General features: G+C 33.2%; 1 protein-coding gene across 1 annotated transcript; it reads left to right on the top strand.

Moving 5' to 3' along the window:
- The first annotated feature begins 6,004 nt into the window (after positions 1-6,004).
- On the top strand, positions 6,005-7,174 carry LOC127119511 (ribonuclease 1). Its single transcript, XM_051049750.1, has 4 exons — positions 6,005-6,233; positions 6,322-6,477; positions 6,560-6,758; positions 6,844-7,174. The coding sequence occupies exons 1-4, from the start codon at positions 6,126-6,128 to the stop codon at positions 7,065-7,067; spliced, it is 687 nt and encodes a 228-aa protein (XP_050905707.1). The 5' UTR covers positions 6,005-6,125; the 3' UTR covers positions 7,068-7,174.
- Positions 7,175-13,857: the final 6,683 nt, after the last annotated feature.

The raw sequence follows: 13,857 nt of genomic DNA, 5'->3' as shown, positions 1-13,857 counted from the left end.
TTATGTCAAACAATATGAAAGAAATAAACCTAAGAAAAGATAAAGAGCATGGATGTAATGGATGATAGATCAAGTTTGCATTGCAAAACTTTATTAATTCAAATCCAAACATCACAAGTAGTTTCTTCATTGTATATATGAGGTATATAGGTGAGATCTTAAAATAAAAGTTTTTAATTAAATAAAGACACTTAAATAATCTATTTTGCAGCTTGGATGGAACAATTGTTCAATTATATAGTTTGATAAACAAATTAAATATAGAATGACATTCTATCAATGTTTTTTTATGAACAATCTTAATGAATAGAAAAACTCTAATAAATGAACTCCAAAATTTCTAATAAATAAGTTCTAAATCTATATATTCATCGTTAGTGTTGGATTTAATCCAATATTTTAGAGATAAGATAATTGTTAGAAATCCATCACAATCTATGGAGAATTTCAATCAATCTTGATGAATAAGATTATTATCACTCACATAAATGACAATAAAAGAAAAGAACAATGGAGAAAGAAAGTAAAGAACGACGAAGGAGAAGAAGAATATTCTGCAGAGTTTCCCTCCACCCACAACTTGTGAAAAATTTCTTATTCACTTTACAACTGCAAAATTTTGTGAATCCAATGTTATGAATACAACATTCACTTCATTATAAGAATAAGAGTTACTCCCTCTATTTATAGATTTAGGTTAGCTTGCACCCCAAGGCAAAACCTAAAACTATAAAAGCCCAAAATAGTAAACACTACTAAAAATAGGCATAAGTCAAAATCCTGTGTGAAGCAACATGCTTCGACACTTCAACACACTAATATAACTCAACACACTAGGTGATTCGACACTTCCTTGCTCTGTCGAGCAAACTGCTTCGACACAAGGAATTATAATTCAACACGCCACTTAATTCATTGTGTCTAAGCTATCTACATTCATCATAGCTCTTAGTCTTCTAAACACTTCAACCTGCACTCCCTCCGTCATGATGTCTGCAATCTGATTCTCAGTTCTGCAGTGTTCCACATTCATCTTCTCATCTGCTACCTGCGCTCTAAGATAATAAAATTTTATTTTGATGTGCTTGCTTTGACCATGTGCTATCGGATTCTTTGCCAGATTGATAGTTGACATGTTGTCAATCTTCATGGTGATTGCTCCATGACTCTTCGCCGTTATCTATTCGACCAAATTCATCATCTACGTTGCTTGACATGCACAAAGAGAAGCAACTATATATTTTGCTTCGTACGACGATAATGCCACTACTGACTCCTTTCATGAACTTCAAACAACTGGTGCACCACCTAGCATAAACACATAGCCATTTATGGATTTTCGATCCTCAACATCACTATACCAACTTGAGTCGGTGTATCCTACTAGTTTGCATTATTTTCCTTCATCAGCGGTAGGAAACAAAATTCCCATAGTCGAGAGTTCCTTTCAAATACCTTAGTATCCTTTTCGTCACTGCTAGATGTGATACCTTTGGCTTCTGCATGAATCTACTCACCGTACATACATTGTATGCTAAGTCAGGCCTTGTGTGATAAAGGTATCAAAGTGACCCAATAATTCTTCTATATTGGGTAGGGTCGACATCATCTTCATTTGAATCTTTCGACAGTTGTAATCTGGGAACAACTGGAGTAGAAGTTGGGTTGCAATCTTGAATCTCAAATCTCTTGAGTATTTTGCCTACATACCTTCTTTGATGCACCATCAAATGTCTACCACTCTTGTAGAATTCAATGCCAAGGGAAATATGAAATGTCACCGAGATCTGACATTTCGAATTCCTTGTTGAGATCACCTTTAGAATCTTCGATCTCCTTCTTGCAGTCACTTGTTATCAACAAGTCATCCACATAGAGGCATAATATAAGTAATTCACTCTTGCTTCTTCTTACATATACTCCATGTTCAATTGTGCACTCCATAAATTCCTTCTCCCTTAGAAAACCATATATCTTCTTGTTCCAAGCTCTTGGAGCTTGTTTAAGTCCGTACAAGGCTTTATGCAGCCTGTACACCTTTCTTTCTTCGCCTTGTTTCACAAACCCAGCTGGTTGTGCAACATAAATTTCTTCTGCTAAGGGGCCATTCAGAAATGCATATTTCACATCCATCTGACACATCTGCCCGTTGTTCATGTTTGCTAGACCAACAACCAACCTGATTATTTCGATCCTAGCAAAAGGTGCAAAAACTTCGTCGAAGTCGATTCCTTCTTTCTGAAGAAATCCTTTCGCCACAAGTCTCGCCTTGTGTCGAGTCATTTATCCTGGGATTCAAATTCACCTTGTATACTCACTTCACATCGATTTCCTTCTTGTCTTAGGGAAATTCGACAAGTGATCAAATGTTGTTGACTTTGATTGATTTCAGTTCTTCGTTCATTGCTTTCATCCACTTTGAATCTTTCAATGCCTCAGCTGCATTGACTGGTTCGACATCTTTATAGAAAGCATAGTGTACCAACTCACCTTCTTTATTGACCACATCATCTGATGTAATCACACATTCTTGCAACCTTGTAGGTATGTGTCCTGTTCTTTGAGGTCTGCTTGGGCCTGCTTCACCTCTAACTTCTTGTCGAACTTCTCTTTCGACTTCACTAGCTGATTCATCTCATAAGATTCTCACTGAATCCTTCTTAACATTCTCAGTCCAATATAATTCCTTAAGATCATCTATGATCATGTCCCTGCTGATCACTACTTGCTTATTCTCTAGGTCAAACAACTTGTATCCTTCAGTCGAATGATATCCTATCAGGATCATCTGACTCGACTTATCATCAAGTTTTCTTCTCAACTGATCTGGTACATGTCTATGTGATAAAGATTCAAACACCTTAAGATGACTCAAGCTAGGCTTGACACCAGACCAACGTTCTTCTGGCGTGATTCCTTCTAGCTTCTTCGTCGGACATCTGTTAAGGATATATGTTGCAGTCACCATAATTTATCCCCATAATTCTTTGGGTAGATGCTTGCCTTTCAACATACTTCTAACCATATTCATGATGGTTCTATTCTTCCTTTCTACGACTCCATTCTGCTATGGAGTGTAGGGTGGCACTACCTCATGCACAATCCCTTCTTTCACACATAATGCATCGAAGTCTTTCGACACATATTCTCCACCACCATCAGTCCTCAGAATCTTGATCTTTCGACTGCTTTGTCTTTCGACCATAGATTTAAGCTTGGCAAATACCTAAATCACTTCACTTTTTTTTTGATCAGGTAAGCCCACAATTTTCGATCGAAATCATCTATTAATGTAACAAAGTATTTGTTACCTCCAATCGAATCCACTTGGATATGACCATATACATCAGAGTATATGACTTCAAGAATTTCCTTCAACCTGCTTCATGCATCCTTACTGAAGTTGTTCTTATGCTGCTTCGCATGCACACATTCTTCACACACTTCGTTTGGAATGTCGATTTTTGGTAATCCTGAAACCATATTTCTTCTCTTCAAATCTCTGATGTCTTTGAAATTGAGATGACCAAGTCTATAATTCCATATCCATTCATCTCTATTGGCTTCTTGATACGTCTCATGACTGTATATAAAATATAGTTTATCGGGTACTTGACTGCAAGTGCACAGTCTAGTCGTTTTAGTTTTAAAAGATATCGAACCCACAGGGACCGATGGTCAAACTAATGCTATCGATGTTACTATGTTTAGCTAAGGCGATGATTTTTAGAGGTTTGGTTGAATAAAAATTAAATCTAAAGAAAATTAAGTTTTAAATATAATATTAATGAAGGGATATCAGTATGCAACACATTAATCATCAGGGATTTGATAAATCGCCGGTGTATATTTTAATTACCAAATACCTTTCAGTAGAAAATATTTATTTAAAAGGCTTTATCTCACACTCTCGGGATTGTTGACTCAGACCATACTTTTAAGTCGGAATGTACGCTCTCGCTGTCCCATTTGAAGTTAAAAATACTTTTTGAAAATAGACAAGTTCTAATTGCTTTTAAAGTGTTCTCGCTATTTTTAAAATCAATGCCTAGTTTTTACTATCGAGTTCGACCCTCACGCTCTCGCGATTGTCGGTTCTGACCTTAGTTAATTTCCCACTCTCGTGGCAAAACCGTATTAAATAGCTTCTCACTCTCATGACAAACTTAATTAAATTCAAATTAAAAACCATAGCCAGAAACATTATTTGAGAAAAGAAGTTTACATCGATTATTATTAAATCCCGTCTAATTAATTTGTTTACATACCGATACCGGTAGTTTAGTCGGACATATTAATTAATGCAAACACAGACGAACATAAACAAATTAACAATAAAGCAAACATGATTATTTAATAATAAATCAATAATAATAATTGAATAAAAACCTGGAACTTTGATTAACCGATATGTCGAATCTTGAAGTACTTGAGCAGTCCTCCACAGGTCGGTAGGATTCTGCTTCTTCAAAACAATTGCTTAACTAAATTAAATAATTTGCAGTAGTTCCCCAATGTAGGAAACTAGATACTTTTGGCTAAATGAAAAACGGAAAGGGAAGGGAAAAATCAAAGCTCTAAACGGTAAACAAATTGCGGTAAAAGAAAAGAATGTTGCTGAAGAAAAATAATAGAAAACAAAATTGCAGTGGAAAATGAATGCAGATAAAATAGCTTGAGAGTTTGCTTTAGGGAGGCTCCAAAAAAACGTCCCCGTAGGTTTCCAACTTCCATCCTTTTATAATATCCATTTGGTCTTCGTAGTTGAGAGAAATAAGGGTGACTTGGTTGAAAAACAAAAAAAAAATAGAATCTTGATCTTATACTACGAGAAACCTACTATAGTCGTGCCCAAAAGATGTAAATTATTATCCTAAGTTTAAAGTGTGTTAGAAACTAGCATAATACCTTAAGAAAATAAATGATTAATTTATCTCTATAAAATATAATTTAAATATAAAGAGATTAAAGGTAATGTGTTAGTGTAAACTAATTTTACACCATCATTCATTCGAATTATAACATTCAGCCGTATCATACTAGTATTTCAAAATTAAATGTGTGACTTTCATTCGAATTATAACATTCAGCCGTATCATACTAGTATTTCAAAATTAAATGTGTGACTTGCCGGAATATACGTCGTGATTGATTGACAATGTAAAAATATTTTACATTGTCAATGTATATTCTTTTTTCTCTATATTAATATAAAATATTTAAAAATAAAATAATAATTTAAAAATGTGAAAAAATTAATATTAATATAAAATTTTAAAATAAAATATAATTTTATTTAATTGGTAATTTTGTCATTTGTATATAATATATTGTTTCTTTATATGACATATTTAACATATATAATATAATTACTTATTTCGTCATTATTATTTTTAAATTAAAATTGATTATATAGTAATGTTGATATGTTTTTCTATAATTACCTATTTCTTAAATTATTTTATTTATCTATTAAATTTAAAATTTATATAATTAAAAAGAGCAATTATATAATTTAAAATTAGTATTTATCTTACTAAATCAGTGCTGGGTTTATATCAATATATAAAAAGATGAACAATGATGGCATATTTGTTATTATATATCCATCAAACAATGCTAGAATATCATTTATTTTGTCGCTATCATTTATTATTTTTGTCAAACTTTTTGTTATATCTTACCACTATTTTTTCACCAAACCAAACAATTCCTTAGAATTTTAATAATATTTTTCACTAAGCCTGCACATTCAAAATCCTTTCTAATGGAAGATCATAAAAAAAAATCCCATACTTAGGAGGGCAAAAGAAAAATCTCCCTTTAATTTATTTCTTTTTTTATGAACAATTCCTGAAGTAATAACAGAAAATTCCCTTAATATAGTTTGTTTAACAAAAAAGCACCGACATATCATAATCATAGGTTGCGTTTACACATGAAATTGGAAATCACATGATTATTATGGCATGATTAGCATATCCTGCTACGATACTCTTCTCTTTTTGGACTCTTCGATTTTTTCCTATAAATACTTCAACCCATTAAACTATTCCATAATTGTCACACTCATTTAACACCATAAAAACCGCACTAACCCTTTTGAAAATTACATCAGTTCAAAAATGGAGTTCAAAGGATCGATTTTAATTAAGCTTCTCTTGCTTCTTCAATTATCAATTCTATGTCTTTCACAACAACAAGATTTTGATTTCTTCTACCTTGTTCAACAGGTAACATAGAATTCATTTCAATCATCATCAACATGATTTTGGTTACCATGTACGTTCGAATTAGTGATATGTTTTTTTTGTATTCTAGTGGCCAGGATCATTCTGTGACTCAAAGAAGAGTTGTTGCTATCCAACAACTGGAAAACCTGCTGCTGATTTCGGTATTCATGGTTTATGGCCTAATTACAAAGATGGCACTTATCCATCTAATTGTGATCCCAATAGCCCTTTTGAGAAATCTGAGGTGTTTTTCATTCTTCACTAATTGCATTTTGATATCATGTTTTCATTCTACTAACTTGTGTTTGTGTATATGATTATTATAGATATCTGATCTCACAAGTAGCTTACAAAAGAACTGGCCCACACTTGCATGTCCAAGTGGTGATGGAATTCAGTTTTGGACACATGAATGGGAGAAACATGGAACTTGCTCAGAATCAAGCCTTAAACAACATGATTATTTTGAAACAACTCTCAACTTGAAACAAAAATCCAACCTCCTTGAAGCTCTTACAAGTGCAGGTAAAATATAAAAAAAAAAACTATTTATTATAATTTTGTGACATGATATATTTCAAGTTAGTTATAAACATTGATTTTGTGTCAGGAATACAAGCTGATGGAAATTCATACAGTTTGAGCAGTATCAAAGAAGCTATACAAAAGGGAGTTGGGTTTACTCCATTCATCCAATGCAATGTGGATTCATCTGGTAACAGTCAGCTGTACCAAGTTTACTTGTGTGTCGACACTTCTGGAACAAACTTCATTGAATGTCCTGTTTTCCCCCATGGAAAATGTGGATCTCAGATTGAGTTCCCAACTTTTTAACCATCAATCTTTTTAGGACAATAATATATCTTAAACTTCATGTATCATCTTTGTTTACATGTTGTTCTTTACATGTATGTTATAATAGTGATAATTGAATTTGAACATGTGTTTGTTTTTTAATTGAAAATTCATCTTACAAATGGGTTGACAATTTAGATTCTAGCGATCTTCTTTAGTCCATCATAATTTCATAAGTTTATTGAAAAATTAGAATAAAATAATTATGCAAAACAATATGAAAGAAATAAACTTAATAAACACAAAATGGATGTAAAGGAGGATAGATCAAGATTACATTGTAGAACTTTATTGAGCTAAATTCAAGTATCACAAGCATATTTACAATTTAATAATAAATGTATTTTTTAATGGTAAAATAATATATTAATAAAGAAATAAACTAGAAAAAATATAAATAACGTATCACATAGATCAAAAGGTGTCAAAAGAACTACTAAAAAAACAAACAAAAATATAAAAGAAAAATCCAACAACTAACCAAACGACAAAACTTTAAGGTGACCCCTCACTGATAAAAACTCAAGCAGCTAAAAGTGTAACACCATAAAATTTAGGTGAGAGTTTAGTCGCTTTTAATTAAAATGTATGATAGGGTTGTGAAGTTAGTCATATAAGGTATACGAGTATATCCCTGATCTACCTAAAAACTATTTTCATGCCCAAAAAGAATTCTTCACCTCCACTATTTTTATAGTTTTTGTAACATTATTAAATATGACATTATTACGGACTCTCCAAATAGACCAAGTAACACCATGATAGATCATAACAAAATTACCCCTAGACCTCCCTATCAACTAAAAAGAAAAAAAAACTATAAAAAAAAACATATGATCACACTACAACATTTTTTCTTTAGGCAACGACAGAAAAGCTGGCCTAAAACCATTAAAATCGTAGCCTAAAACTTTAGGCTATGGTTTCCCAGCTATCGAATATGCAGATGATTCCTATTTCTTTAGAGGGTGGCTTTTCTTCCTTTATCCACATAACCTAAAAGTTAAAAAGGCCACGGTTTTAAAACTGTAGCTTAAAGTGAATTATAATGGAAATCCAGACAATTGTCAGCGCGAAAAAAAGAGAGCGACCTATTCCCCTTTAGGGAACGGTTTTTAAGCCGTTGTCTATTCTTCCATCATACAAAGTCAAAAATGTTGTACTGTCACTAGAAAGAACCACTTGACAACTTAACCACTAGAAGATCCTATATCACACAGACAAAGCTAATTCATCAGTGACATAAAGATGGGAGACCGACTGAATCAAATCTCCACACAAGGGACAAGAGATCCTAATAGAATCAACAATTTTCCCCTTTTAAACAGTTTTTCTCCACAAGGAAGTCTATCTTGCAAAAGCTGCCAATAGAACACCAAAATCGTAGTATGAGCTTAACTAACCCAAATGAGGGGCGAAGTCAAATTCTCAACCATATGAGAGGACATAAAAGAGATAGAAATAACCAATTGAACATGATAAGTGGAGGCAACAGAGAAATTACCCTCTCTAGTATGATTCCAGATCCACTTATGTCTATCATAAGAGAAAGTGATATCTAGAAGTAGAGAGAGAAAGATATCAATCACATGTAACTCATAGAAAAATAAGGGTCTATCCACCTGAGATTCTAAAATAGATCCCCGTTTTCCACCAACCTAATCTCTCCCACCAACCCATCAAGTTGGATAGAATTAAAAAAAAACATACCATAAAGCTGATTCTTTAAGGGTATAAATCCTAACCAAGGATCCCTTCAAAATGAATTCTAGAGGTCCCAATATCACTTTCTTTAGATCACCATCAACAATAAAATCAAAGGGTTCATCCTCACTGGACCCAAAAAGAGACACACCTTTTCACCAAGAAGAAACAGGTCAGAAACTCGATTCCCCCCCCCCCCCCCCCCTCAAAGAGAGGAAATAACTGAAGTATCATACCTAGATACAAACATATCACACTAAAGTTCTGAAGCACATGTATGTAATCTTCATCTCCATTTAACCAAAAGGGCTAGATTAACAAACTGAAGGTCCTTAACACCTCCCCCTCATTTTCTCTTAGGCTTAAAATCATTATCCCATTTAATCTAGGAAATCTTAGATTCTCTCTTCACCCCTCCCCAAAGAAAACTTCTTTGTAACCTAACATTCTTCTTCAAAACATTTACATGAATCTTCAAAAAAAATATAAGACTACAGATGAGAATAACATTAAGCACAAAATTAAGAAGAACCACTCATCCACCTAAACTAACTTATATGTTCTTTAAATGGAGCCTCTTAAACAATAAATTAACTAAAGGGTCCCAAGTAGTTTTGAACCTATGATTTTCCACCATAGGAAAACCAAGGTACATAAAAAGGAGGGTTTAGTCTTGTAGGTAAGGAATTCACCTAGAGAGACCAAAATTACATAGTCCACATTAACCCATACACCTTAAGCCTAGAGTATATATCGATTTCCTCGGCCTTAGAAACTAAGCCACTTAGCCCCTCAGCCAGAAGTTGAAAAAGAAAGAAGCTAGATGATCCCCTTGTTTCAAACCCCTTTAGATACTAATTTCTTGAGTTTGACACCTATTAACTAACACTACTAGATTACTAGCGAACATAAACTCTCATCAAAGACTTTCATTTCTCATTAAACCCAAATTTGATAAGCGTATAATCTAGAAAGCTCTAACTAAATAAGAAATGCTCTATCATTTGACATTTCACACAACAATGATCACAACCATAATTTAAAACTATTAAATAGACTAGAAAAATTTGCAAATGAAATTATCCTTGCTAGACTGTGAAAACCAATTCAAAGAATAATTAATATTTTAGAAGGTTTACAATATATTAATAAAATATTGTTTAAAATACATAGTTTCTAACATGTCCATATCCTGATTTCATAGTCATATCTGACTTTTGGGGGGAATAAGATACCTCCAATGTTGGATCAAGAATGCATAGTCTCACATTTGAAAAAGAGAGAGAGAGAGAGAGATGCATAAAGTCTCACATTTAAGATATATATATATATATATATATATATATATATATATATATATATATATATATATAAAGAGAGAGAGAGAGAGAGAGAGAGAGAGAGAGAGAGAGAGAGAGAGAGAGAGAGGTGGGAGAGAGAGGGGGGGAGAGAGAAAAGAATGTTGATGTGTATGGAAAATGGCGAAAACGGGCCGATAATCTTAGTTCTCCATATTGATGTGCACTAGTAGGCCTTAGGGGAATTGCGAGAAGGCTCAATTTATAGGCACTAATCCTAGATTGCTAAAGATCCCCGCCGTCAGATCTAATCGAATGGTCCTTTGCATTCTAAGTCAGATGATCCAAGACAGTTCTAATTGTCTTCCATATATGAAGTTTTTCGCACGCCAAGTCTCAAGTATTTTACTCATTCTCACACTTACACTACTTCTCACTCATTCACTCACTTAAACGTTGGATTTCTAACCTTGCATGTCCACCCCACTGTACCGTATCGAGAGTTAGCTCCACCGTCCCTGAGTCTTATTTCACTGAATCAACAACTATTTTTAATTCATGAATGAAAGTTTTAATTATATATATATATATATATATATATATATATATATATATATATATATATATATATATATATATATATATATTATATATAAGGGTTAAATATACGATACCCCCTGTATTTTAAGCAAGTTTTGGTTTGTCCCCGGTAAAAGAATTTTTTTATTCTCCCCTTATAATATGAATATTCCCTCTCTATACACCCTGAGTGTACTATTTCAACCCATATTCCATTTCTTATCCAACGTGGCATTAATTATTAACCTGACGTGGATTTTATTATTCCCACTTAATCGAGTGTGACCCTGAGTGCACTATTTCAATCCAGATTCCTCTATAGGGTTAATGTTCTTCATCATTGTCGTTTGCTAAAGCCCAAATTCAAAGGTTCGATTTGCTCATGTTTACCCAAATTCCATGCTCTAGCAACAATGATCCCCATAGAATTTTTTTGTCTGATATCTTGCATAATATAACGTATTCTCATTATTTCAGAAGTTTGCATTTTCTTCACTACTGTCTTGGCCACCCACTTTGAGCTTGCAAATATATGATTCAAAATCCTAGCACATGTGTGGGTATCCGCCAATGTCTTTATAACATATGTATGCTTGTGGACCACTTTAGAGCACAACACTAAAGATCCACATTTAGCCTTGCATTCTACCCTTACCCTATAACTCTCATTTTTTACAAAGGTAATTTCCCTCTCATTTAACACTGACCACTCACGAATTGCCTCTCTAGAATCAACAAGAGAATTAAATTTTATACCCCACTAAAACTTGTACTCCTTATTGAGCTTCTCTTTCCTAAACCTTTCAAACTTGGGCCATTCATCATCACCAGAATCATCTAGATCTAAACTATCCAATTCATCACTATAATATTCATCATCTTCAATTTTCTTTTTGGGCCTACCTAGTAATCCTGCTACTATGTCCATGTCCGCGTGATTTATAGGTACAGTTACATCAACTCCATCAAATCCATATACAAGAGAAGCAACTCTATAATCCTCACCATCATCAAACCCTCAAATCACTTCATTATCTATTCCATCCATATTTGTCACCCCCATTGGCACACTTAAGAACCCTTGCTTCCAGTTCTATGTCTTTAACATCATGTTCCACATAAATATCCATTAACTTGACTTGCACATGCATATGCAGCAAAACCATATACATCATCACCCTTCCTTATCTGAAAGAAATCCTTATCTATTTCCATAATCTTCGTCCATAACCTATAAATTCCTTCTTTATAACCCCACATATTCACCGACTTATGAATTTTAGCCATTGTTCATTTGTTAATGTGTTGACTAGAAACTATTGTATCCATACCCCATTTGTATATGATATCATTCTTGTTGACCATTATAAATTCACCCCCATGGTGAAAAATAACATTAAAATGTTGCATGTCCTGTGAAATGGATTTGAAACTCATACATTTGGAAGAGACAACAAAAAAGAAACTCAGACATTGGAAAATATATCGAAAAAACTAACCTCATACATTTGATACTTCAACGACATCTTCGACCATGCTTCATATTCAACCGTCTAGAAACAAGTCCTTCCGCGTCTTCAACCTTGTAGGAACAAGCTTGTCAACTTCGTCTTCTTCGTAGCAACGAAAGTGACCTGATTTGGGGTTTTCAGGCTAACCCTGGCATTTCCAGGGGGTAATTAAATATGACCAATACCAAATTTACTAAATTGTAAAACAAAATCCACTTTAGATAAATAATGCATGCCAGGCTGGATTAAAAATGAAAGCTGGGTTGAAATAGTGCACTCAGGGTCCATCGAGAGAAAATCTTCATATTATAAGGGGGGAATACAAAAAATTATTTTACAGGAGCAAACCAAAACTCGCCTGCATTACAGGAGAGTGTCATATATTTAACCCTATATATAAAAGGAAGCTTAATCATGTTTATCTTTTCTCAGTTTTATATTATTATACTGCTTTTTTCTTTTATGTTTTGATTTTCAAAATAATAAATAATATTTCTTTTAATACATGCAATGTTGATATTTTGTAAAAATAGAGTTATTTTCGGATTAAGTTCTAAAAATAAAATATATATTATTGTAAATCATAATTTTTTTAATGGAAAATTACAATCAACTTGAAGTTTATTAAAACATCACTAATATTCCCTATAGTTTTAAATTAAGTACCCACTTCCCCTGAGGTTATTAAAACAACATCGACACCCTCCCTTATTTTTATTGACAACCATATAATCTAAGTACATGTGACATTTTCTTACGATTTTTTATCTGTCACTAAAATATTTCGTTGGTATATCTAAACTTAGGAGATGTCAGTGCATATTTTAAAACTAGAGGGAGTGTCAATGTCATTTTAACAGATCTCAGAGAAGGTCAATGTATTTTTCCCTTATTCTAATGATATTAGTTTTTACATAAAAGATAAAGTGAAAACCCAAATGTAGTGTTCAGATTAATCCATGAGGAAAAAAAGAGCCTATTTAATCCCTGACAAACTTAAACCAGATTAATAACATTTTATATGTCTTATATTTAGGATTGAGCATTATAATAACATTTTGACAATGATGGAAGAGTTGAGGTGTTACTTGATGAAGAGGATGACATCCCATAAAAGAGTCTTAGGCACATGCAAGAGTATATTACCACATGTTCAACAAAGGAAGATTGAAAAATTAAAGGTAGAGATCAATAATTGGACACCTCAAATAACATATGATGATTAATATGAAGTTCGAAGACATGGCCCAAGCCTTAGGGTGAAGCTAGATTTGCAGACATGTACTTGTAAAATGTGGCAATTGATTGACATACCTTGTATTCATGCCATTGCAACTATAACAAATAAGGTTGAGAAGCTCGAGAATTATGTGCATCAGTGGCTCACAATGGAAGCTTTGAATGCTACTTATGATCACTATATTTGACCGGTTAACAACCAAGAATATTGGAAAATTGTAGAGGATCCTAAGCCAAATCCATCAAAGCTGAAAAGACTTATCAACAGACCAAATAAGCATAGAAGGAAAGATGTAGTTTCAGAAGATATGCTTGGGAGCATAACACACAAGGTTAAAAGAAGATATGAAGTGATTTTTTAAAGTGTGGTGAAGTTAGTCATTATGAAAAGACATGCAAACGATCTCCAGGACCAGGAAATGTGAAAAAGAAAATAAA

The sequence above is a fragment of the Lathyrus oleraceus genome, chromosome 2, assembly GCF_024323335.1.
Source record: "Lathyrus oleraceus cultivar Zhongwan6 chromosome 2, CAAS_Psat_ZW6_1.0, whole genome shotgun sequence".
Taxonomy (NCBI): domain Eukaryota; kingdom Viridiplantae; phylum Streptophyta; class Magnoliopsida; order Fabales; family Fabaceae; genus Lathyrus; species Lathyrus oleraceus.
This window is presented reverse-complemented; position numbering and strand designations above follow the sequence as displayed.

Bases quoted from the DNA above. Each gene is read 5' to 3' on its own strand.
- LOC127119511 (XM_051049750.1), top strand. From the start codon at position 6,126: ATGGAGTTCAAAGGATCGATTTTAATTAAGCTTCTCTTGCTTCTTCAA. The intron at 6,234-6,321 runs GTAACATAGAAT...TTTGTATTCTAG, and splicing joins TCTTCTACCTTGTTCAACAG to TGGCCAGGATCATTCTGTGA. The intron at 6,759-6,843 runs GTAAAATATAAA...ATTTTGTGTCAG, and splicing joins TGAAGCTCTTACAAGTGCAG to GAATACAAGCTGATGGAAAT.